Source organism: Pseudomassariella vexata (genome assembly GCF_002105095.1).
Source record: "Pseudomassariella vexata strain CBS 129021 chromosome Unknown BCR38scaffold_1, whole genome shotgun sequence".
Taxonomy (NCBI): domain Eukaryota; kingdom Fungi; phylum Ascomycota; class Sordariomycetes; order Amphisphaeriales; family Pseudomassariaceae; genus Pseudomassariella; species Pseudomassariella vexata.
Genome location: NW_024467956.1, coordinates 563946 through 589029, shown reverse-complemented (window position 1 = coordinate 589029; position 25084 = coordinate 563946). Strand labels below are relative to the sequence as shown.

At 50.0% G+C, this 25084-nt stretch overlaps 7 protein-coding genes across 7 annotated transcripts; 4 read left to right on the top strand and 3 right to left on the bottom strand.

Annotated features, from left to right (window-relative positions):
• Positions 1 to 1180: 1180 nt before the first annotated feature.
• On the bottom strand, positions 1181 to 3266 carry BCR38DRAFT_330256 (kinase-like domain-containing protein; the record flags this gene model as incomplete). The annotated part of the gene is made up of 2 exons (XM_040854942.1): positions 1181 to 1743; positions 1886 to 3266. 2 exons carry the CDS (start codon positions 3264 to 3266, stop codon positions 1181 to 1183), a joined length of 1944 nt encoding a protein of 647 aa, XP_040720629.1.
• Positions 3267 to 5124: 1858 nt separating this feature from the next.
• On the bottom strand, positions 5125 to 8272 carry BCR38DRAFT_415747 (argininosuccinate synthase). The gene is made up of 16 exons (XM_040859048.1): positions 8159 to 8272; positions 8090 to 8103; positions 7917 to 7972; positions 7727 to 7865; positions 7569 to 7669; positions 7289 to 7298; positions 7130 to 7154; positions 6993 to 7068; positions 6871 to 6887; positions 6640 to 6714; positions 6297 to 6582; positions 6193 to 6233; positions 5823 to 6000; positions 5604 to 5714; positions 5511 to 5546; positions 5125 to 5440 (listed from the first exon to the last, which is right to left on the bottom strand). Exons 1-16 carry the CDS (start codon positions 8179 to 8181, stop codon positions 5378 to 5380), a joined length of 1251 nt encoding a protein of 416 aa, XP_040720628.1. The 5' UTR covers positions 8182 to 8272; the 3' UTR covers positions 5125 to 5377.
• Positions 8273 to 9511: 1239 nt separating this feature from the next.
• Positions 9512 to 10025, top strand: BCR38DRAFT_404160 (uncharacterized protein; the record flags this gene model as incomplete). Its single annotated transcript, XM_040857818.1, has 2 exons — positions 9512 to 9623; positions 9796 to 10025. 2 exons carry the CDS (start codon positions 9512 to 9514, stop codon positions 10023 to 10025), a joined length of 342 nt encoding a protein of 113 aa, XP_040720627.1.
• A 904-nt stretch (positions 10026 to 10929) lies between these two features.
• On the bottom strand, positions 10930 to 12061 carry BCR38DRAFT_415743 (uncharacterized protein). The gene has a single exon (XM_040859047.1). It carries the CDS (start codon positions 11868 to 11870, stop codon positions 11082 to 11084), a length of 789 nt encoding a protein of 262 aa, XP_040720626.1. The 5' UTR covers positions 11871 to 12061; the 3' UTR covers positions 10930 to 11081.
• Positions 12062 to 13013: 952 nt separating this feature from the next.
• Positions 13014 to 14770, top strand: BCR38DRAFT_415742 (major facilitator superfamily domain-containing protein). The gene is made up of 2 exons (XM_040859046.1): positions 13014 to 13412; positions 13588 to 14770. The coding sequence occupies exons 1-2, from the start codon at positions 13316 to 13318 to the stop codon at positions 14721 to 14723; spliced, it is 1233 nt and encodes a 410-aa protein (XP_040720625.1). The 5' UTR covers positions 13014 to 13315; the 3' UTR covers positions 14724 to 14770.
• Positions 14771 to 15137: 367 nt separating this feature from the next.
• On the top strand, positions 15138 to 17853 carry BCR38DRAFT_381227 (P-loop containing nucleoside triphosphate hydrolase protein). The gene is made up of 2 exons (XM_040857412.1): positions 15138 to 17266; positions 17333 to 17853. Exons 1-2 carry the CDS (start codon positions 15468 to 15470, stop codon positions 17457 to 17459), a joined length of 1926 nt encoding a protein of 641 aa, XP_040720624.1. The 5' UTR covers positions 15138 to 15467; the 3' UTR covers positions 17460 to 17853.
• A 1112-nt stretch (positions 17854 to 18965) lies between these two features.
• BCR38DRAFT_404156 (uncharacterized protein) lies at positions 18966 to 20274 on the top strand (the record flags this gene model as incomplete). The annotated part of the gene is made up of 2 exons (XM_040857817.1): positions 18966 to 19338; positions 19667 to 20274. The coding sequence occupies 2 exons, from the start codon at positions 18966 to 18968 to the stop codon at positions 20272 to 20274; spliced, it is 981 nt and encodes a 326-aa protein (XP_040720623.1).
• Positions 20275 to 25084: the final 4810 nt, after the last annotated feature.

Below are 25084 nucleotides of genomic sequence, written 5' to 3'. Positions count from 1 at the left end.
AAGTAGTACACCCCCAACTTTCCCGCTGTGCCTTTCCATTGCTTGATTGATTGAGATTTCCCAAAGGAGGGTTTGTCTTCCCCCGGCTAGTCAAATGACTTCGCCAGGTCCAGAGCCCCTTTCAATCCAGTTATTATGTTTCGAGCTGCCACTTGAGGTACTGGTACAAACTTTGTCACTTCCCATGTTCGAACCCCGTCTATTTGCAAAATATAATAGAAAATGTACAATTTATTTAAGAGTGTTGGAGTTTTGTTGTGGGCAAGACTTTTAGAGGTCCAGTTTTGGGAGAGAGTATTCGCCATCCGGCCTCTGACCCTCAGCTTCGGTTTCACCGTTCATTCCCGTCGTATATGGATCTTGGCCTAATCCAACACCTGGCAGCTTCCGTGCCTATCTCCAGTCACAGCGCCTTAACGAATCTGACCAACTTCCCTCCCGGTTCCCTGCATAACCGAGGCAAATGACCCACGATCCCCCCCCCTTTCTTGCTATAGATGGCGACACCGGGGAATCAGAATTGTGGATTTGGGGCGTACCCGATAGCGACGCTGCTCCTTGATACTTGGGGATTGAGTCTTCCAGTGGCTTAAGGCGAGGAAAGACTTACCAGCGCACGCAATCAAGACTACTAGGATGACACGGTCTAGCGTAAGACGACGAGGTGCAAGTACTAGCATTACTAGAGTATCTTGCATGGGTGCACACTTTTTCGACGACGTTTGGTAGACAGGACCGAGGGGAGTTGCGAACGGTAATATACGAGGTGTTGCGCGCACTGCAGCTTCTTAGTTAAGTCAGTCTGATATTATCATGCCCAACAAACACACAGACGACCAGCAGGGTTTATGGTAATCGAAGTTGAATTGAATCTCCTAAGCCTCACGGCCGCTGTCAGACTCCCTAGAAAACGCCATCGTCGGCGCTCATCCTTTTTTCTCCGCCGCGCGACTTGAAAATCTATCTCGTAGTGATATATAACATTGAAAAGCAAAATGATGTCGAATGAGAACGCGGGGTCAAGCATAGTTCCTGGAAACCCCTTCTGAATAGTACAGTCGCCAACAGCGTCGAAAACGGGCATTCTTTAACCCTAAGCCGTGGTTAATAATCGCCAACTGGTGTCCTACCGCTTGTTTCATGTGCCGGTCACACCGCCCCTGAATTCCCTTTAACAATGTCATAATACTTCTTCGCCTTCTTCTTCCTCTTTAAATTTCGGTCCATCTTGGATTCGAATAGCATCACGAACCCATTCGGATTCCGCCACCGTTTCCAGGGGCCAGCGACTCCTGGCTCGTTTGAGAAGCCCTTCTGTGACTTCCATCGCCCCCTTCAATCCCTTGGCTTTGAACTTGGCCTCATCGCCTTCGTGATCTCCATCATCTCCTGCATATTCGATCCATCGCCATTCTATTCGGGCGATACGGTGACTTGTGCGGCTGCGCATCCTAAGTGCATCGCTTGCGCCTGGTGGTGGGTCAAACGGTAAACGCGATTCAAGTAATGCGTAGAGCAGGACACCCATTGACCAGGCGTCAATGGCTCGTCCATCGTATGGTTGTCCCAGAATAACCTCTGGGGCAGCATAGTCGTCAGAACCACAGCGTGTCTCTAGCTTCTCATCGTCGGCGACGCGGCGGGAGAGGCCGAGATCTGTGAGGGTGATGATGGAGTCGGGGTACGTTGCCCAGTTGTGGTTAGATTTGGCGAGTTCTTGCACAGGAATATTCACAAGAACGTCTATATGTGGAATTAGCATAACACGAGTGTGATAGCAAATGAGAAACCCATGCGACTAGCATGGCCGTGGAGTTCCGTGACGCTTTCTCGGCAGGTTGTACTCAGACGTTGGAAGCTGGGGACAAAGAAAAAAACCACCTACTCTCGAGCTTGATATCTCGGTGAACAATCCGACGCTCATGTAGATATCTCACAGCACCAACCAGCTCAGCAAATATGCGTCTCAGCAATGGCGGCGTCAGGAGTTCCCGATACCGTGTCGCAACGTCGAACAGATCGCCACCAGGGCAGTAGCTGAGAACCAGCAGCGCCCGGGTCTGTTCGATGTTCCAAGCTTTGAGGTGGACTATGGATGGATGATGTATCGACTGCATGATTTCCAGCTCCCGTTTGAGACTCATCTCGATCCGGGTCTCGGAGGCTCCGCCGCGCGGTCCATGTTCGCAAACCTTTACCGCAACCAACGTCTTCAATTTGGGCTCGCAACTTGACTTGTCATCATCCGTGTGTTCTGGTCTTTCGCCCTCATCATCCTCTATCGTTGTTTGGCTCGTGGCTAGCATTACGCGACTGAAAGTACCTTCGCCAAGCTTCTTGATCGCTCGCCATCTCCTGAGCTTCTTATCGTCCCGACCGTACGCTTCAAAAAATTCGTATTTCGGTTTCTTCTCGTTACTCTGAGAAGATTCGCTGGGAGGTGGGGTCGGGGGCTCGGCAGCTGGCCCGAGTCCTCGGGTCGCTGACAGATGTGGTTCGCGGCGCATGTGATGATCGTCGGTGCCATTAAGACCGCCCTCGCCAGACCGCGGGTGTGAACCAGATACCGTGACATGTCTCTTGGGTATTGCCATGGGGTCCGGGATATACTCGCTGATGCTTCTATTCCGCCCGTGTCCCTGGTCCCCAGTGCCATTCTCCACGGCATCCTCGGCGTTGAGCCCGGCATACACCTTCCTTTTAGACTGGTGCGCCATGGCGGAAGCGACGGATTCACCACTCGCCGTAACCAGCACCGAGTCGGGCATGACGTGAGGTGCGGCTTCTCGGGAGGGCGGCCGGGCTCCGAGCCTCCTCCACGGACCTGGCGAATCACCTACTAGTAATGGTGAAGGCAGAGGCGTCAGGTCTCCCATGGCAGTTATTATCGGACTCGCCACGGCGGAGCTGCAGGCAGAGCCAATATTATTGGCAATGGCCCGTTTGAACGACGGCGTCCGCGATATGGGATAGAGACTCGAAGTGGACGACTTATGCTGCAAAGCAGGGCGCGATGATGCGCTTAATCCGTAGTTGCTGTTCAAGCTATCGGTGCGGGCGGGGGCTTCTGGTCGGATATCGGTCGTGATCTGAAGTGGGTTTCTCCCACTACGAGAACTTCCCAAGGGTGACGGCTGATAAGGCGGGTCGTCGGCGGAGAAGGGCGTGGGCTCTTCGAATATGGGTTCTGGTAGCGGGGGAGACGGCGCAATGGTGTGGGTACGGAACTGGAGCTGGATAGGACGGACCGGAGGTCTTGAGTTCATCGCGTCACGACCGGCGTCGTTGTCGGGCTGGCGTGAGTCGTCATTGCGGAAGTTTGAGTGGGACAAGCTCATGTAGCGATTTGACAGGGCATTGCAGCGGCTAACTTCACCTGCAGCGACCCTCAGAGCAGAGACATCGGCAGCGCTAATCACAGGCACGGCATCCGAGTCTACGAAAACATCGTCTGATGACAGGGACTGGGTTGGTGCGCCGGCCATGTTGGACGCAGGTAGCACGATAGGCTGGACGTGTGGTTATGTATTGTGTGGGCGGGTGACAGGCAGCCAGAGCAGCGCAGATGCCAGTCGCAGATGTGGACGCTGGCACGGGGGGCGACGGCCTGGTGTGAGTGGGACGGACGTGGCACAAACGAGACAACAGATGCAGAACGCTTCTCGACTGTGACTGGAAGACTTGGCCGAGTCGAGACGAGGGAAACGCATGAATGGGCGCAGCGGGATTGATAGGCGCGATTAGCTGCTAGTCAGCAGACAGCCGGGGCTAGCAGTGATAGCCAAATGCTTAATTTTGCGAGACGATTTGATGCACTGGTTCTCCAGTCTTTTTCCAATACTCCTTAGCGGGCCCGAAATGAGGGAATCTTGGAAGACTCTGAGAATGTTCTGGTGATGTAACCCAAGGTCCCTTTCCTGTCTACCGTAATGAAACAATTCACCCGATGTGGACAGCTGGTGTAAAGGGACCGAGTGAACCGACAGCTGGTTGTCTCACAGTGAACCGAGGGCAAACATGCGAGCTTTCGAGGAGCTGACGAGTCTCATCCTTCCTCGCGCAGGTGGGGCAGGTCTGTGGGATGGATGATGATGCACAGGCAAGCAGGCATGTCCTGTAACGTTGAACTCAAAAATGCATGTGGGCCGCCTGTGTTGGGATGTGTTGGGATGGGGGTTGCTTTAATAAAATGTCGAATCTGCACACAATCAATCCCCGTGACACAGCATCTGGGCACGGCAAGTTTGAAGCTCAGCTCCAGCTTGCCCTCGGCTGACCGAAGACTGAGGTTTGAAGATTGAATCCCTCCTTCAGAGGCGCAGTGAGCAATGACGCCTCCCTCAGAACAGAAAGTGGGTTTGACGTTGCTGAGTCAAGACCAATTGGTATTGGCTTGGCACGGATGGGTGACGATTGAAACAATTCAATTTCTAGAGCCGGTCCAAAGTACTTTCGTATCTGCGATTGTGGTAGTAGCGACCAACAGGCTTGAATGGCATCAAGCTGGCGAAAGAAGCAGACGTCATCATCCCCTTGAGTCAAAGTAAGTGACTCAAGGTAGCATTCGATACAGTGGCACCTACCCTTCTAGGTTCCATCAATAGAAGATGTAGGGAGTCCGTGGACGTTTTCTGGCGGGGACAGCTACAGCTTCTGGAGAGATCCGCAAATGTAAATCGGTACATGCCGTCGCTAGCTGCTGACCTGCATACGCCGTACGCTGCGTATTTCAAGGATGTCATTCTAGGCTTGGCTCGAACATGTCCAGAATCTTTACTGGCTGCTCCAACACCCCAAGTGCATCATCATGCCTATTGGAGGTCACAACTAGCCGGAAGTCGGTCATCGATGCCGTCGGTCTTCCTTCCCTAGTCGCCAAGACTATGTCGCCAAGACTTGGGGTCGGCGAGTGGCATTTTCGAATCTCCAACGGCCTTCGCGACTACAATCACGAGGATCTTGCCTAATTTCTCGATACACCAGCTGTCAACTCTCTTCACTGGGATTTCAATGCTGCCAGGCATATCGGAAATTCGGCAGGTTTGGAATAACTCGCCCTACTCGGCGACTTGTACTTGGCCACTCGGCCAGTGGTTCACAATGTTAGACAAGGACTCGCGCCGAACGGATGCCAAGATTCATGGCGTGTGTCCGGCATTAAGTGTGGGAGGACGAGAAAACATAACCAATGGTCTGTTAGATTGTGTCATTGTTGACTGCTTAGTGATTGCCACTCATGCGGCCGTCTCCTGCTATTACGGGACCCTGCGGAAATTTGCCATCAATTGTACCGATATTTCTTCTGGTTGTAAAGTCAAACTTTGTGAAGGTCCTTCTCGTATGAACATGAAAAATGGCATGGGAACACAACAGCTCTTCATTGCTTAGCAAGAGGTTGACCCTGAGCAATCTTGGCCTCGCCGTACTTCTGGAGGCGGATCTGCCAGGTCCGATTAGCATGTATGCTCAACATGCATTTACAAGAGGGTTCAAGAATCCGTGTCACTTACCGCGTTGATAGCGATGAATCCAGTTGTATCCAAAGGCTGATATTATAGTTAATAATCTGTCGCGTGTGCATCTCAATGTCAAGAGCTACATACCGAGAAGGTGTCTAGCGAGTCCATTGAGGCATCCTCCTCGCTGTACAAATTGCTCGAATCGCTGCTGCGGCCCAAGGTATAGGCATTGCCCTTATAGGCCATCATGCGGACCTAACAGGCTCAATGGTTAGCAACGGTACCTTGATGGGTCCATGTGGGATTGTTTGCGGTGGGGAATATGCCCCTGTCAGGACGGCAGAAAGCGACCTGAAGACTCACCTGACCGTTGACATTCTGCTGACTGAAGATGATTGAGTTCTCGACGAATTCACGCTCAGGCGAAAAGTACATGCCGTTGTAGAGCTGGCGAGCCCACGAGATGGTGACAAACTGGTCACGAAGCTCTCGGACTTTGGAGTCCATGACAAGGCCTTCAACATCGATGTGCCCAAGGCGGCTACGGACATACAGGTTAGCAATGCTCACTGGGCAGGTAACTTCAACTGGCGATAGTAGAACGCGATGAGGCAGGCTCCTCGTGGCCACTCCGGTTGCTAAATTCGAATTGTAGGACCGCATGTAATACCCTTAAGGCTACTCAAGCGTTGATGCTCCGCGAAAGGACGTAAAAGCTGGCGAAAATACTTACGCAATCGTAAGACCAGGGGTGTCATAGCAGCCACGAGATTTCTGTTTGGAACTCGGTGTTAATGATCATCAACACTAGCCAGAGAGTCAAGAATTATTATTTACCAAGCCGATAAAGCGGTTCTCGACAATATCGACACGGCCAACACCATGATCGTGGCCGATCTTGTTGAGAAGCTTAAAGAGCTCAACGGAGTCAGTGACTTCCTTCTTGTCCTCTGTGACAACCTTGACGGGGATACCCTTCTCGAAGAAAATGGTGAAGTGGTATGGCTTGTCTGGGGCGTCAATAGGGTCCACGGTCATCTTCCACAGCTCCTTAGGTGGGGTGTGGTCAGGGTCTTCCAGAATTCCGGCTTCGTAGCTGCAGTGAACCAAGTTCTCGTCCATTCTACGCAAGCATTAGTTTTTGTCAATCTCTGGGTCTATGATCATGGCTTTTACTCACGACCACGGAGCCTTGGGAGTTGAAGAAACAGGGATGTTGTTTTCCTTGGCGTAGGCGAGCAGATCATTGCGGCCCCTGAAGTGCAGAACCCGTCAGTAATAGTCTCTTTCACACGACTTTCTGGGCGGTTCAGTATTCGGTTGGGCACCAAAAATTCAACCCTCGGCCAAATGGCAAAGTAAAGATTTGGCTTTTCAACCTGATTCGGAATAGGGATTCTTGGGTACGCACTGGAACTTGGCAATGAACTGCGAAATAATCAGTATACTTCACATCGAAGAAGCGCAGGGTAATCAATTGACTCTGGCTGGAGCTTGCGCAATAGTCGGACATAAGTAATTTCGAGTGCTTACCTCGGGGATCCTCCATGGTGCAATCACTTTCACCGAAGGTGCAAGGGCCTTCCAAGCGAGCTCGAAGCGCACTTGACTATGGTGGAGGCGGTCAGACTGGATTTCCCAACATCTCAGGGGCTAAACATGATTCTTACTCGTTACCCTTTCCGGTACAGCCATCTATGGGTGGATAGTCAGTCAGAACGTTCTTGAGGATTTTTCGCTTTGAGCGACCAGTAGACACTGGGAGTAAGAATTCGCCTTGTCTTCGGGGGTAACCGAAGAAGGAAAGAACATGGTCGAAAGTTACATACGGGACAGGATCTATGCAAACATGGAATTAGCAATCTTGTGCAACGCGGATTGGAGTCCTGGAGCTCCTGGCTGGATCTTAAGCAGTATTGAACGATAATCTCCCGATGCCCATGCCGGTTGGCTAACCCACCACACATGGCTCTAATTCTTTCCGGGCGTCCCGTTCCAAACATGAGCAAATCCAAGAACAAGCCATCTGCTGTAGCTACAGATATTGGTTTGCAAAAAGGGGTGTTCAAGAATCTCGCAGCATTTCATCCGAAGGGCAGGAATACATACATCACAGTTGTTCTCCTGGGCAACGCGCACCTGTGAGCGTGCGATGATGGGTCGAGCGAGAGAGGTTCCCAGAAGATATCGGTCCTCGTAGATTGCGTTGCCTGGTCCATTTTAGTCGTTTATTCCCTTAGAGCTCAGAGAAAGAAGGATCAACAAACATTGAATGGCGCGGAACACCACCTCCTCAACGAACTCCTTCTGGAGGTCGAGGATGACCATCTTCTCAGCACCAAGAGCCAGGGCCTTCTTCTCAACCTCATCCCAATCCTCCTCCTGGCCAACGTTGGCAAGGAAGCACTATATCCGGGTCAGAACCCGAGAGCGAGAGGCGAGGTGTGAAACACATACGACAACGGTGTAACCCTCGTTGATGAGCCATTTCAGGATGGTGGAGGTGTCCAGACCTGTCGAGTTACTGTCAGTAATCTGAAAAGATTATCGTCTAAAATTGGTCTTGACTTCGGCCGTGGTACGGTTCGAATGACATAAATACTGGGAAATTAGAGGAAGCCAGAACGTACCGCCCGAGTAGGCACTACGCAAACCAAATTAGTCACGACTCTTGCACACGAATTCCCAGCAACACTCACAGGCAGACGCGACCCTTCGTCATGGTGGCTGATTTCCAGGTAGAGAGACGCTTTTGAAAGTATGATCAAGTACGGAGATGTGTCTGTCGTCCTTCAATTGCAATGTAAAAAGATTGAGTCACTAGAAGCTGACAAGTCAGGTTACACTACACAATTGAACAAGGGTCCCAAAAGTTTTCAGGGGCCGATGTCGCCAACGCGGGGTTGATAAGACCGATAAGCTCAGGTCCACTGCGAGTAGTGGAACCTAAAAGTACTGTGTCCCTCGCAGTTGTAACGCGCAACGGGACTGAATTAGGTGTTACAGGCTAGTTTACCACATACGGTTGTTACCTCCATCCGAGATCGGGCCAATCAATTGCTTGATATTTCCATGCATCCCTGACCCGACCGGGATCCTCCGTTGAATTCAGATAGCGGCCACCACGACAGTTTATTCCTCCAACTACGCGCATTAAATGGTACAAAATGTCCAAAATGCATCAATCCGCGTCTCCTTTTGGACCTTCATTTGGCACGATGCTATCCTTCAGGTTGCTGAACAACATGGTAAAACCTTTCTCCATTTCCTCAGGACGTTCTGTACCCTCGACTTGACGAAGGTACGGCCGGTCACCTAAACACCCAGATTAAACATTATCAGCCAACTTCATTACAGTTTCATCCTGCACTTTCATCTACAGAAGCCATGCTTCTACGAAAGAGAACCCATATCATACTGCGAGGCACTATCGCTCAACAAGCCTGGCTGTCCCCAATAAGTCCCCCAGGTCGTTGACAAGTGCCAGAAAATGCAAATGTTGTCTTTAGCCAGAGAACCAAATTATCGCTTGCTGTTCTCCTCGATGCGCAGTCTATTTCACCTATGGCAAACTCGTTTTCAAACTTTGGCATGAAAATCCCAGCATTTTGGATGTCACCAAAAGGCGGCTAGCTGGGATTGCGGGACAGTCAACTCACGACCAGGCCCTTCATCAGAGCCCTTTGGCACAATGTGGATAAGGAAGGAGCAACTTTATCCCGTGGAGCGGTACATATCTGAGTCTGACGCCGTGCATGAAGCCGGAGATTTTGCCCGAGCAAGCATTTAACCCTGGTTCGAATGTCAGCGAAAGTAACCCTCAATAAGTAATCATCGATATCTTATCTATCGTTGCGTGGTGCTTAATAATGTGCCGTGGAGTGCGTGGAAGAATAATGGCCAAGGGGGGTTGGTATTATCGAAAGGTGCATGCCCTTAGCCGTCGACGGCATTGGATATTTGTATTTGAATGCGGACTGGAATTTCCAAGTGCTGTTCCAACATAACTTCAAGGGCAAGAGAAGTATAGTTCCGCCGTCTAGCTACTTATCATGGGCTCTACTCCTCCTGTCTGCGAGTTCACAAACAAGGATGAGCCTGTAGAGAATCAGCGTCGGCGCAAAGTCCGGGTTATTGGAGCCGGGTATTCGGGCATCTATCTTGGTATTAGAATACCACAGCGACTACGCAGCATCGACCTGCGGATCTACGAAAAGAACTAGGGCGTTGGCGGAATTGGGGGTGGTGGGGGTGGTGAATAGTTATCCGCGTATAACATCCCATAATGGGTGTCTTCTCGAGTAGAACGACAGCAACTAATCTGACACATTTCTAGCATGCGCTTGCGATACCCCTTCACATAGCTATCAATACTCTTTCAACCCGAACCCTGACTGGTCTTCGTTCTACGCACCACAGCAGGAAATATGCGCCTACTTACAGCGTATGGCTGATAAGTATGGTATTATGCGTTTTGTCGAGCTGTCGCAAGAGGTCATTACTTGCAGGTGGGATGAGGGGGCTAAGAAATGGTTCGAGTCGACTATATATTTCCCAGCTATATGAGACTAACTACTTCCTCGGGAAACTCGAGGTTTTACGGATTCAGGTGGGTTAAACATTCGATGATGATGCAGATGTGCTCATCTCCACAAGAGGCTTGCTGAGTGATCCGGCCTGGCCCGAAATTCCTGGATTAGAGAGCTTTCGTCGATAATAATGCACTCTGCATTGTGGAAAGAAGAGTATTTTACATGACTCTCTCGCGTTAGGGGTATAAAAGAGACTAATAGAGGCGGCAAGCTACGACTTTACCAACAAACGAATGGGCGTCGTCGGCGTCGTCGGAAATGGATCTTGTGCAATTGTCAGGTGCAAATAAGCCACAGTGGCTTGGCCTGGACAGGGGTCGGAAATGTATAACTAGGCTGCTGTGACCCCTCTTCTTTTAGAGAGGGCAGCGATTAACTTGTCGTTATTGAGTCCCCTATACTACGCTATTGGTACCTACCTGGTGACTGGCAGCTTGTTTCGCTTGAGCACTCTCGTCCTTCACTTTGCACTTGAAATCCCGTGACAGCAATCCAGATCGTTCCGAGTCTGTAGAAGATGGACGGAACTCAACTCTCCTGTTTCGTGAGAAGACATGGATCACGAACTCGTTTGGTGAAGGTGAGTTCCGAACTCGATTCTGCACTTACTCTTTCACATGCTGAAATGATATATTCGTTATGAGCAAGCTGAAGTGCTATGTCTAAAATCCACAAGCAACTACCCTTCTGCAAAGTTATGGCGAAAGCCTGAGGCACTGTAATCATTGATAATACTAGATAGAAATTTTGGCGCTGTTGTTACGAATGCCTTGCTTGGACAGAACCTTATCGTACTTTCTGAGGGATTCAATCCTCTATTGATGGCTCTGTGATGATCCTATCTGGATTGTTGTATCACTCTACTGTTCTGTAGGTTGTGTCTAGCTATTTTATCTACGAGGAAGGGTTTGACCCCACCAGTGCAATTGCCGCTACACCGCCTTCGGCCTAGGGCATAACCGTGGCGCTCAATCCCACACTTTCTGCATATGTTTGCTTTCACCAGTGTATCCTCAGCCGAGTCCCTGAGTCAAGCTTGAACCGAGTTGTCGATCAACATCAACCAAGCCTTGACCCCAGGGCCGCCTTCCTGTGCCCTTCCTTGGTTATCCACACTTCCAGATCCTACAGTGATCTCCTCCAGCATTTTAAATCCAAAGTGCTCGTACAAGGGAATAACTTCGGGAGACGTCGCCTCCAACCACACTTTCAGGCGCTCTTGTCTAGCCTGCTCCAAGAAGGAAACGACAACGGCAGAAACCGCGCCGAGGATCTTGGTCACATGTGGATTGCGCCCGAGAAAATCTAGATGATAATGCGGCATGATGGTGGGGTGTTCTTGGGTAGTTGACATGTTGCTTGCCGATTGAGCAACGCCGATGTATTTTGCTTTGGCCCTGTGGATAATGTCTCCCCACTCCCTCTTTATAGGACCCACGCTTGTGTCATCCTCGCTTTCTTCGGTATGAGGTGCACATTTCTTGTCAAAATGCGGGAGTTCCCATAGAGAGACTGCAGATGTCTCTCCGGACTGCACAAGAGCTGCACCAGACCGAAGTGACTTTCGGATCGTTCTGTCGACATACGCACTGACAGGGTCTTCTGTTGTGCCACGGGTTGATTCCAGGCTGAATGCGAAGGTGCATGGAACGGTTCGAAAAGCAGCCGCTAGAGTTTTGATACATGCAGACACCTCCGCATGATTTGAAGGGGACACTATGGTCGGGATAAGACGAACGCCTGGTGACGAAGACATCCTCCTGAGAAAAGGGAGATTGAGGAAACGGCATGTGTGGTTCAACATTCGTACGAACATCATTGGGAAATAAATTCGGGAGGAGGAGTCGGGCCATCCTGGGAAGGGGGCTCGTCAGGGGTTATTTCAGAATCTTGACATGATAGGTGCTGTCTATCCACAGAATCTCAGCTGAATGTATAATATGATTAAGGCAACAAGGCCCAGCTGCAGGGAACGTAGTAAAATTACCTTCACCCAACGGCCAATAATCCATATTAGCAACCACTTAGTAAGATGCCATGGCCAAGATGGCTTCAATGTGTCATGAATTTGCCTCGTATTTGGGTACTGAGTAAGCTACTCCAACCACTCGGAATATGCTTAATCACGTCAGCAAGTTTATGGTCCCAATTTCTTCTATTATGTCAATTACTGCTGACTTCGATACTACGCTAATAATACCTGCTATGCTCAAAAGGGTCCCCCCGTGGTCTTCATCCCGTTGCATATTTGCCTTGCAGAAATATAGATCAATATCCCGTGTTCATGCAATCGCCGCTGAGTAGTCTAAAGAGCTCGGCACATTTCGGTGAAACTTCCCTTTCTGGTGATCGTTTTGACAGCACCGAACTAGGTATTTTATCACGAGATTCCAGGGAATCCAATGCTTTACGTGGGAGTGATTTACTGTGTTTATATCGTCATGTCTTACTTTGACTTCTCGTATTGTTTTTGATCTTGGTTCTGCTGTTAAGTGCAGCTTCCTGTTACAGGAGGTGGTATGAAGCGGTAAGTAAACCGAAACGAGTATTGGCTACTTGTATCGTCTCTCCTTACATTTCGACATACGATTATCAACGCGTTCGCCTGTGAAATAAACAGGCCCCTTGTGATGTAGATACGAGGATTGCAATTTTGAGCAATATACGACACTTGTAACTACAGAGCTAATTCGACCTATATTTAGAATCTCTTGAGTAATGGAGATAGATTATTTCCACCGCTAGGCTGTCTGGGACAGTGACCTCCCTAATAGCTAGCTTGATGTAGAAAAGGGTTGGGGCGTATGAGATACTTCTTTACTTCTCACGTAAGATACATCGAGATGCCTCGAGTATCTCATGCTTCTATTGCCACAAGTCTTCGCCATACGCCAGCATGTTCTACACACTATGTTGCCGCAAAACAATATACATGGTTCAAGCTGAGCGTAGTGTAACTTGTTAGGATACGAAGGTGTCGATTTGAAATTGGACCCCATGTACAGACTAGGTCGAATACGTAAGGTTTACGTGCCTATGAAACTCCATCTCCAGAACGTGAAATACGAATGGCCAATATGTTTCCAAGATTCCAGAGAGCCTCTCCATGCCAAGAGCCTGGATGCTACCCTAAAGAGGCGGATATGGTATCTGTCAGCGGATATGCTATGAGGCTATGACACCCATGTATGCTGCCACCTATCCGCGACAGAAGGATGGTTTATGAGGCAGTCGAATAAGTAGACTCTCAAATACTCGAGAGTCATGTCGAGAGACGGTGTTTATTCTCCACGACGATTGTCGCCTCTGTTGCAAGATGACCTCGTTCCAAATTCCAGACGAACCTCCAAATGGAGGATGGCTAGCGTGGAGCCAGGTGTTAGCATCATTCCTCATGTCATTTTGCTCAATGTAGGTTTCCTACAACATAGATACTGAGAAACATCACTGACATGATTGGTGATACAGGGGCCTCGCAAACACATTTGGCATTTTCCAATTGTACTACCAGAGTGAACTCTTCTCATCGTACTCACCTTCTGCAATAGCATGGATTGGTACAGTCCAGGGCTTCCTTTTGAATCTTGTCGGCTTCATCAGCGGGCCAATCTACGATATGGGACACATCAAACCGCTCATATACGGAGGAGGGTTGCTTAATGTGCTGGGACTTGTGGCGACAAGCTTCGCGTCCCAATACGCTTGGGCGTTCCTCTCTCTGGGAGTCTGCGTCGGCCTCGGATCTGGATTGCTGTACGTGCCGAGTGTCGCCATAGTAGCTACCTACTTCACGACGAAGAGACCGCTGGCGACGGGCATCAGTGCCACCGGCTCCAGCATTGGCGGTGTTCTCTATCCGGTCCTGTTTCGCGTCTTGGTCGATCGAGTTGGCTTCTCCTGGGCGTGCCGGTCTTTCGCATTCATCAATGGAGGTTTGCTGATAACCTGCTGTCTCCTCATCGCCCCTCGAGTCGTTCCGTTTTCTAAGCGACGAATCTTCGCCACTGGAGCCTTACGCGACTTCCCGTTCCTACTGTTCAGTACCGCGCTGTTCCTCCTGTGGCTCGGGGTGGATGTGCCATTCTTTTTCTTGCCCAGTTTCATCCAAGAAAGGCTGAACTCTTCAGCTGAACTAGGCGATTACTTACTGTCTGCCATGAGCGCATCTTCCCTGTTTGGCAGGGTGCTCTTGGGCCTTGTGGCATCAAACATCACCCCTCTTGGTGTATGGCAGGCCTCGATAGGTGCCTCTTGCGTCTTGCTGTTCTGCTGGGCAACTATCGGCAACTTGCCGGGAATTGTGGCCTTCGTCATTTTCTACGGCTTCTTCACTGGAGGGGTGATATCACTCGTCTCACCTGTGCTCCTGGTCATATCTCCTGACCTGAGCATTGTGGGGTCTAGACTGGGTATGAGCAGTATTTTTTCCGGACTGGGTTTTCTGGTTGGGCCGCCCATTTCAGGCGCAATTCAGAAAGGCGCCGTCGGTTATTGTGGGCAGAGTGCGTTTGCTGGATCAACATATCTTGTCGCATTTGCTATTGTGGTCGTGGTTGGGTGGAGACACCGACGAAGTACGTCGCGCGACGAACATCACAATGATGGAAATACTCAGAGCGTAGATGTCCCCAAGATCACGGTGGTAGTGTTGCGGAAGGAACGCAAATCATAGTGGTACCAGTTGTTGTTTCCGACACCACTTGGATCTAGCGAGTGCACAATGCTGTGAGAGATCACGTAAGGCGCAATATACTGCTCCACGACAGTTCAGCCCTGCATGAAAAATGGCCCACCACTACGTCAGAGACTCGGTGAATCGATAAGCTTACCCTACTTACCTTAGTGGCGCTTGCAGCAGCTGCTTAGACTCGATAAAGGGATCACATATCTCAATAGCCGGCAGCTGATTGGCCTCAGCAATGCGACGAACTGGAGGTGGCCATGGAAAGAGCAGGCTTCTAAAGGAATACAACAGGTTTTATTCAATATACCTACTAGCAATGCACTAAGAAAGGCTACGCAGTAAAGCGACTAAGGCGATAAGAGTTTTGCGGGTGAAAAATTTACAACCCCACCATTGGGCCAACATTCAGAAACCATATGTGCCTTGCCCACTTCGCCCCCTCCGTCCAGGCTATTCTGCAACCATCCCAAACCTCAACACCGACTTAACGCAGACTTCTTTTACTCAAAAGAAGCCCCTAACCCCCCTCTCTTTCGTGGTTGTTGCATTTGTACTCGTTACACACACGAGCCTCTTTTGCTTTGTGACTGACATTGAATCCTTGATTTCCACACGAAGCGGGGTAGACGGACATTCCCACACATTCCTTTGTATTTGAGGCCTGCACAAATAATCAACTCCCTTCCCATTTTGTTGCCTCTTTGCATCACGACGTAGAAAAAAAGCATCAAGATGGTTTCCGCATCCAAAGAGAAGAGACTCGCTAAGAAGGCCGCCGATGCCGCCGACGGCAAGGGTGAAAAGAAGACGCTTGTCTCCAGATCCAAGGCTGCCTCCAAGGCTGCCTCCAAGCACGCCTCCAAGAACGCCTCCAAGAACGCAAGCGCTGCAGGGTCTGTCGCCGGAGACGAGACACCTCCTAATCTCGAAGAAGATGTTGCGACCGACTCCAAGAAGATGGAGCAGGTCAAGCGCCTCGCTGACCAGAAAGATAAGGATGGCCTTACCGACCGAGTCACGACCGGAGTTCTGGCATCCACCGAAGCCAGCAAGGACGTCAAGATCATCAGTGCCAGTCTCACCTTCCACGGCCGAGTCCTCATGACCGATACCACCCTCGAGCTAACCATGGGCCGTCGTTACGGTCTTCTTGGTGAGAATGGCTGTGGAAAGAGTACCCTTCTTAAGGCCATCTCAGAGCGCGAGTACCCCATCCCCAAACACATCGACATCTACCTCCTCAACCAAGGTGCGCCACCTAGTGACTTGGGTGCCCTGGAATGGGTGCTGAAGGAGGCCGAGAACGAGATGAAGCGTTTAGACGACCTTGCCGAGAAGATGTTGGAAGAGGAGGGGCCTGAAAGCCCCATGCTGCTCGACCTCTACGATCACATGGATAAGATGGATCCTTCCACATTTGCCACCAGAGCTTCCCTCATCTTGACCGGTTTGGGCTTCAACAAGCAAACCATTCATAAGAAGACCAAGGATATGTCCGGTGGTTGGCGTATGCGAGTCGCCCTCGGAAAGGCTCTTTTCGTCAAGCCGTCTCTGCTTCTGCTCGATGACCCAACCGCCCATTTGGATCTTGAGGCCTGTGTGTGGCTGGAGGAGTACCTGAAGAAGTGGGACCGCACTCTTGTTCTTGTATCTCACTCGCAAGATTTCTTGAATGGCGTGTGTACCAACATGATCGACATGCGAAAGCAGCAGCTCATGTACTACGGTGGTAACTTCGACTCCTACACCAAGACCCGCTCGGAACAAGAAGCAAACCAGATGAAGGCGTATGAGAAGCAACAAACTGAAATTGAACACATTAAGAAGTTCATCGCCAGTGCTGGTACTTATGCCAATTTGGTCAGGCAAGCGAAGTCGCGCGAGAAGATCCTGCAGAAGATGTATGACGACGGTTTGATTGAAAAGGTCGAAGCAGACAGAGAGTTTAAGTTCCGCTTCGCCGAGGCCGACAAGCTGCCTCCGCCGGTTCTGTCATTCGACAATGTCACCTTCTCGTACTCGGGAGAGGCAAAGGACGACTTGTACCGCAACATCGACCTTGGTTTCGACATGGACTCCCGTACCGCTCTGGTCGGTCCCAATGGTGTCGGAAAGTCAACTCTGCTGCGCCTCATGACTAACAAGCTCAGCCCGACGAACGGAACCGTTGGACGACACACCCACTTGAAGCTTGGCGTGTACTCTCAACACAGTTCTGAGCAGCTCGACCTGACCAAGAGCGCACTCGACTTCGTCCGCGACCGATACCGAGAGAAGTCGCAAGATTACCAATACTGGCGCCAGCAGCTCGGAAAGTACGGTGTTTCTGGTAACACACAGACGGCGCTCATGGGTACTCTATCGGAGGGCCAAAAGAGCCGGATCGTCTTCGCCCTTCTGGCCATTGATGGCCCCAACATGTTGTTGCTCGACGAACCTACGAACGGTCTCGATATTCCCAGTATCGACGCACTCGCGGATGCTATTAACCATTTCGATGGCGGTGTCATCGTAGTCAGTCACGACTTCCGGTAAGCTCCTCCGTACACCCGTTCTTCTTTCTACAGTCTTTCATGGGGTTACTAACACCTGTATAGGCTGCTCGACAAGATTGCCAAGCAGATTCTGGTGTGCGAGAACAAGACTATCAAGGCGTGGGATGGCACGATAGGTGACTACAAGAACTACCTGCGTAAGAAGATGTTAGCTGCCGGCGCCGTGTAAATGGGATGGCGAGGAAAATAATGTTTGGCGCAATCGTTTGGCATTACGTGATGGCTTGACTTATCGCACTGGATGCAGTTCGATGAGGGGAAAACTTAGGACGCGGCTCGCCTTATAGATTGGGAAGTTTGCATGCGTAGAGCCGCAGCCTAGATGCGAGGACCGGAGTTGCCCTACGATAGGGGTAAAAACTTCGGCAGGTTTCGGAATAGACTGTGATTCATACACAGCCGGCATGGATTTTGACCTGGCATTCGTTTAATATGTGAATTAAATTGGCCGCAATGCCTTGCATCATGCCCTAGAGGAACGTGGATGGCGAAGTTAAGTAGAGAACATCCTAGCACTTATTCGTAACGGTGACTTTGTATTCACCTTATTAGACTAACCCGTGGCTATATTTCACTGGCTAGACCACATCTAACTGTAAGCACGTGACATTGTGTGCTTTAACCGCGGTTTCGAGGTCATATAGGAAGAGACAAATATGAAGGAGGCTTGATCATTACTGCCGAAGACCTTGGCGAGAGGTAGCACAGGCAAATCACACGAGCCATTAAGAATCTGAGGTGGCTTAGAGTTTTCATATGCATGTTACTACACTATGTATACATTTCTCAAGTTGAGTCCAGTACGGAACGCCATTGCGGGGCGTGCATAAACCGGTTGGTGGTAGAATCGGACTCACCTAATTACTTGTTTTACGCAGTCTTACTTGGAGAACTAAACTCCATAATACATAATTCTAGAGTAGAGAAGATCGAATTAGATGCAGGCTTCTCAGAGAAGCAGCAGCTTTTGTAGCTTACCTAGAATGCAAGGGCCTGCTGCTTGGGGCTAGGCGCCCATCAGCGTCACCCAGGTTTCTCACTGCGAGATTCTGCTTCTCTTTTGAGAATCATTGCCATCTTTGAAGTGGGAATAATATCATGCCTAAGAGGCCTGATCATTGTCTTGCTCCTTGCAGAAAAGTCCAATTTATTGCTCTCGTGTCATACGAAGTTAGGAGTAATTGCATGTAATTGGTCGTGCTCCTTCCCATTCTCCATCCGTCACCTGGTCACATTCCTGTCAATGGCTGAACACTCAACATGGATACCTCAAAATAGATGCTAAAAAACTGCATGAGAAAACACGTCATGAGACACAGACACATGTGGCGAATTTTGGTACAGTCGGTTAGTCTTATTACCGTATCTGGGAAAGATTCCCGTCACCTACGACCAACAGGCCGACGATACCTTGTTTCACATTCCTTTCCTCAGGAAACATGTTGACCAGCACTTTGACATGATATTACGAATCAGCAGTTGTGTGCAGTTCATAGTCTGGCCAAGTAAAAATACTGTTTGGCTCCTTGAAGCATGTCCAGTACACGTCGTACGAATGTTGGGAATTTCCTATCTTGATACTTAGATAAATTTCAACTTCTCGACCGAAATTCGAACATAGACTCCATTATTTATCAAGCCTGCTGCCATCGTCGATAGCTTTTTTCAACATAAAATGCATGGCTTCACACGTACTTCGCAGCACCAGGCGGACGCTGCAATCCAGAACAGTCAGAATGCAGTCAGGTATTCGGCCTTCAGTATCATGAGTCGCCACGAACTCCTTGATCCGGATAGGTCTGCGACGGCGCAGGACGTGACCAATTCCCTTTCTGAATCAGCAAAGCATGTCTACCTCAGTCATCGAAACGGTTTTATCTTGCTATCACGTTTAATACCTGCAGACGAGGCTTTCGGCGCCAAACTGAAGGTCCACCTTTTCATGTTTAGAAGCTGGACCGAAGGGAACATACCCAGTGTATCGGCCTGGCCTTTCGAAAAAGTGGCCCCTTCCATGTCGGCAAAGGCACTAACAGATATCCCCGACAGTCAAAAAGGATGTTTTTTTCTTTCTTTTCTATGATGGTTACTTCTGGTTTGAGGCGGGGTTTTGTAGCCCTGTACTTGGCCGTACCTTCCCATCTCCACGACCATCCCCTAAATCCTCCACCCTGGAATGCTTCCCCGCCGAGCTCCTCAACATGGTCATTACCAAGCTCGACATTCACGACAAAATAGCCCCAGCCCTATGCTCGCAGAATCTATGGTGCCACGTCCTCCAGGATCTGCAAATGACCTATGGCAACGCCGTCGCCCCTTAGGCGGGGACTCCTATTATTTGCAACAGTACCTGGCTGACGGACTTACCATCCCTAGTCCTGGATTTATTCCCCGAATTGCGAGAGGGTAACAAGAAATGGTTCGCACCTGGATGTAGCATGAAGGATATATATGGTATGGCGCCCGCGCTGAGGTGGAACTGGGATGTGTCCGCTCGCTATGCAGAGGTGGAGGACGTTGGTTTGGAGGCCAAGTACCGGGACGCGATGGTGCTGCATGGAAGCTCGAGTGGAGTTCCAATAGATACACTTAATCAACTTGCCACGAAGTTAGACAGGGGTGATCTCTTACCTACTCATGGTTCAGATGGGGGAGCTTGGGTGTTGCGGAATCTTGATGCACGTGAGGTGGTGCAGTTCAAGGCAATTAAGGATGAGGAGGGCTGTATGAGGGTGTATGTAGAGGATCACTCGTGGTTGACTATTGACTATGTTATCATGATGCGAATATTATGGCAGGGCGGCTTCCACGAAGACTGGCATACGACAAAGGTAGCCTGGTCGAAAGAGGGGACATGGGCTGGCCATCGGTTTGATATCGTCGAGGCTGGAGGCTTGGTGACTGAGAGTAGCTGGAGAGACGTCACTGAAGATTTGACTAAGGAGGCCGAAGAATTGAGGACTTGGATCTTAGCTGAATCGTAGGGGATAGTGGTAATAAGTGGGAAAAAGACTAACATTGTATTTTCTGATATCGAAACAAAGTGTTTCAGCTACTAGTGTTAGCCCGCCTAAATTTTAGCCTTAAGTGAGTTTGATTTCTGCCTATAAAAGCTCATCAACGATGTTGGTACCTAGGGGACATGCCAATTGAAAACCAAAAGCTGTTGTTTTCTTTGTTCCTATGCTCTGGTGATTTTACAACTGCGTTGGGGAGTCAATGGTGGTTTATTAGCCCTTGCCTTTCTCCTATTCTGAACATATTTTTCGATTTCTTTATCTTATTGGTCGAGACGTTCATGCCCAATGAGTCGTCCACCCGCGTAGCCAATGTGCATCTACTCTTGGCCTTCCCCGATGACCTGTATTAAGATCAAATCTAGCGATTTGATTGATCCTCATTTTGGGTGATACCCCGTAAGGGTCAGCTGCATGATAGATATGCCTATTGGAAGTTGTGGTCGAATTGATGCCGCACGTGCTGTGAAAGGCTTTCTCATGGCCTAGATCTGAGGCAACGTGGCCATACCAGGAGGATCACAGCCGCCCTGAATCAAAGAATCAACGAACCAATTGACAAACTTGGATTACTGCCACATACAGCATTCCTATTTTCATCGTCATCACATTTTAATGCAGGGGGCCATCCGCCCCAGCTATGTAAGCGCTTATGGGAACTTCGCCTGTAGTACCATCTTTATCACCCAATCCTTAATTCATAAATTCATCCCATAATTTCAAGCTCAGAAAACCAAGCGATGGAAGAAAGTAGCTCGGCGCCAAGCCTAGAGGCGCCTGCAACTGGTTTCCCCAAGAAAGCAGAGGAGTTGAAACATATGGAATTTCAAACCTGAGCCGCACACCCGAGTCTCAATTCAACGCTGAGGCTGACACCGAAGAGGAAGTCCATACGAAGATGAATAGTGAGCCAAGAGCGATTCTGGATACTACCGTACTCGAGAGTTACCACCGAATTAACAGAAGTCAGGGGTTTAAGAATATTATGCGGGACACAAGACAATACCAACCCTGGAGGTACTTATGGCCTCAAATGACCAATTCACTGGTTTAGCTGAATAATAAATACACTGACATGAAAGCTTCTAACGAATTTGAGGATTCGTATTAGAATTCAGAAGTATGATGCGCCAACCGATAGAAAGCTACCGCCTGGAGATATATTGTCGGAACTGTTACCAACAACACAAAGCAGAAGCTCATATTTTGGCGCGTAACAAAAAGAATGGGGACAGGAATTGATCCACGTTACGAGCTTGAAGTGGTTGTTTGGCGGCTGTGACATGGCGGGACCATACATTGGGCCCAGAGAGTCCACCCTTAGAGCGTCGAGGATTGTCCACGTTCCTTCCAGACCTTCCAGAAACAAAGTTGGGACCTACCGTATCATGCGGGGTTGACTTACCAAGGGCTGAATGGACAGGCACGCATATTTTACCGCGGGTTTCGGCTGAAAAGGGGTTTACGGTTGAGTCGGATATTATGGGCAGACTATGATTCATTTGATTCCATCACTAGGGACGGGAGTACGGCTATGAATACTATATTATCATTATAAACACGGACGTCGTACTTTGATACGTCGGCACAATCCGGAGGATTAGATAAGATATCGAGGCCTGCGCGCCTACCAACATAGTGTGAGGAGCCAGATTTTAGATTAATTAGGGCCTCGTAAGTGCGATCAACTTTATAAGACCAAGTAGCGATCCATACCAACGAAAAACCAGAATATTGAGGAAGTACCGAATCCTTCATGTACCTTGCCTCCTTACGTAGACATCTTGATTAACTTGGCCCTCTTCTTCCTAGGGCGTAGACGCGGAGATTTTAGAGTATGGCATCAACAACGAACTACTTATATAACCAATACAACATACATAGAATATAAAGCTGTAAAGCACCAATCAGCGGTTGTATAACGACTAGGTCTGTGGATGTGGGTTGAAGGGCAGCTGTCAACTGACGGCGAGTTGCTGGTCACTAGCTTGAGGTTAACAGCCATCCGTTATAACCCAGAACACTAACGAGATTACTGACTGGGTTGACTATCCAAATATATTTCTCACCCTGGTACCAGTCTTGTAGCTACAATATTTAAGCAGTAGAGTAATATCTGCAATAAGCATGAGTTCCTTACGAGTTGATCGAGGTGTGCTTGGGATCTGAGTGATTGCTTAGAGGGTCCCAAATTTGGCCCCAACTCGTCTGAGATTCAGGTGCAGCGCACGAGCCACCTTGATGCTTCAGCTGTGACAGGGACAGGGATTATCGATTGGGTTAGAACGGGAATGGCGTAGAGACTTGAGCCTTCCACATTCTTGCGGAGGTTCTTTAGCTCCAAAGTCAATCATTGACGCGATCAACGGTTTCAAGCCAGATTGCCATCAGACGTTTCTCGTCTCCCTTCCAACAGGTTGAGACTCTATCGAATCCGTAAAGAGATGTGTCTATGATGGAGCTCGTGCTACAGGCTGTTACACGCGTAGGCCTGGCACGTTGGATGGAATGGTAGCACCGTAGCAGCTACACAAGGCCACCTTGCTTGCTAGCGCGGCAAGGTTTTCCATTGGGCGGGACGGGGGCCGGGGTTTGGCATGCGGAGCAAGCTGTGTGGTGTCTGGATTGATCGATCATCCATCCACGCGGGTCCAAGGCTCGACCCTTTTGGCGAGAGTTGGCGAGAGCTGCTGGTTCGGCAGCATCGCCCATCAAAGAATTTGGGATGGTGCAGCATGGGAAAAGTGGCTAATAAATCGTAATAATGGCAGCAGCGACAGCAGAAGACGGACAACCTGCCACACCTCAAAACATCATCGTCACCTTCTCATCACTCATTATCCATCCCCCTCATTCTCTGCACCGTCTTGTCATGTATTGAGCCGTATTTGATCACATATCTATCAAATCATCGTGAGATTCCCCATGTATCGTCGTCCGTAATCTAGGCGGCATTCCGGCCCCCCTTGAGTCAATCGGTCGCAGCACAGATCTCCGAGGGTTGGCATCTTTGTTGTGGACAGTTTCTTCCCATCCAACTCTTCGTCCCATCACTGCGCAAGCCTGTCCGACAAAGGATTGCTATATTGAGATACCTCGTGAGCCGCACTTGACAGGGTCGTCGTCTGCGCCATCCAACACAACACAGCTTGCTTGTTGGGGCCTTCATCGTGCGCGGCCACTGTCCGTCGGGGACAAGCAGACAGCGAAACCTCACACACAACTGAGTTGCCGGCCAGATCGCCTTCGCACTCGCAAAGACTTTGTCGCAGTACCGCTTCTCTTGTCTAGATCTTCCGCTGCGAACTTCTGTGGTGTTTTCGTCTGTGCTAGGCTAGGGTGATGATGGCGATTCGCTAGAAACACTGTGTGCAAACCAAACCTCAAAAAGTACGAAGCCACTTGAGGCTACAAGCTGGGTCAAAAAAGATGGACGCAAACAATTTCCACGCGACAGTGCTCCAGCGCACAGGAGCTGATGAGGACGACAGGGCGATGCGATTGACGGGCGCAACAATTGAAAGTGCACAGTTCCCAAAGTCGCCCTACTCCAACTCGAACAAGACACAGTCGGCGCCAGGACCACCACGCCATTCCTCCTTTCTGGATGCAGCAGTGGCAGTCGGAGGCGCGGGAGTGGATGCCAATGCTCCCAATGCGAGCAAAGCCAACGCGATATCTCCGACAGCAAAAGCAGCATCGACGCAATTGCTGCAATCTGAATTTTGCCAGTCAGCCCAATTCCATTCTCCCTCTTCGTCCCAAACCATCCACGCCGCACCTCTTCCTCACCCATCATCATCGTCGAATGCAACGCGCCCGCCGCCACATGCACTCGCCATCGTCGCATTTAACGGCAACGCGACGACGCAGACACATTACAACAATCCGCCATCGTCAGGCTCGTCGCCCTATGCATCAGGGCTCCCGCCTCTGGCTCCTCCCCCAGGCTCCCTGGGGTCGATAATGGCCTCACCTGTGCCCACGATGACATCAACCAATGGTTCGGGTGCCCTGCCACCGAGTGCATCACCACTGCAGGCACCCCATACATCCGACTATCACCCGCCGGCACGAGAGAAGTCATCAGGCAGCTTTTACGACCCCTTGACGGACACAACCAAAGAAAGACGGGCATCCAACTCGTGGTCCAGTAAACAGGTAAGATCAAACCTTCCATATGCCACATTTACTCCTTCGACCGCGCACTCCGGATCCACGACTCCACACCAGCTCGGCTTTGCGCTGTCGTCGCAGCTCTGCAACCCATCTAGACCAAGCCGAATCGCACATACCTAGCGAGCTTCATCACGCGAGCACCACTGCATCTCTATGCTAACGACGCGGTTACCACGATCAATACGCGGATGCGGTACATGGCCAGGTGTGGAGTGGCCAGCTAAACTCCAGCCTGTCCATGTTCCACGAGAGTTTGCTTGGTGGAAATATGAGCCAGGATGGGGCATCGGCCCCGCGTGATTATGATCGGCTACAATGAATTTTGAATCATCTTGCTTACGACGAAATCAACCTCGATTTCGTGCTAACTTTTGTCTTCACTAGTCGCGACCTGATACCATCACCTATTCGCAGCAACCCCAGTCCGAGTCTACTCAATATCGCAACGAATATGGCTCGCCTCCGTCGGTGAATGAAAACCCGCCTTCTCGAAACCGAAGTCCGCTGTCACATTCGCACCCAAAGAACGGCAACGGTCACAGCGCCGACTCGGCGAGTCCGACAAATAAAGCATTGAATTTGGGCTCCCCTGCCCCTC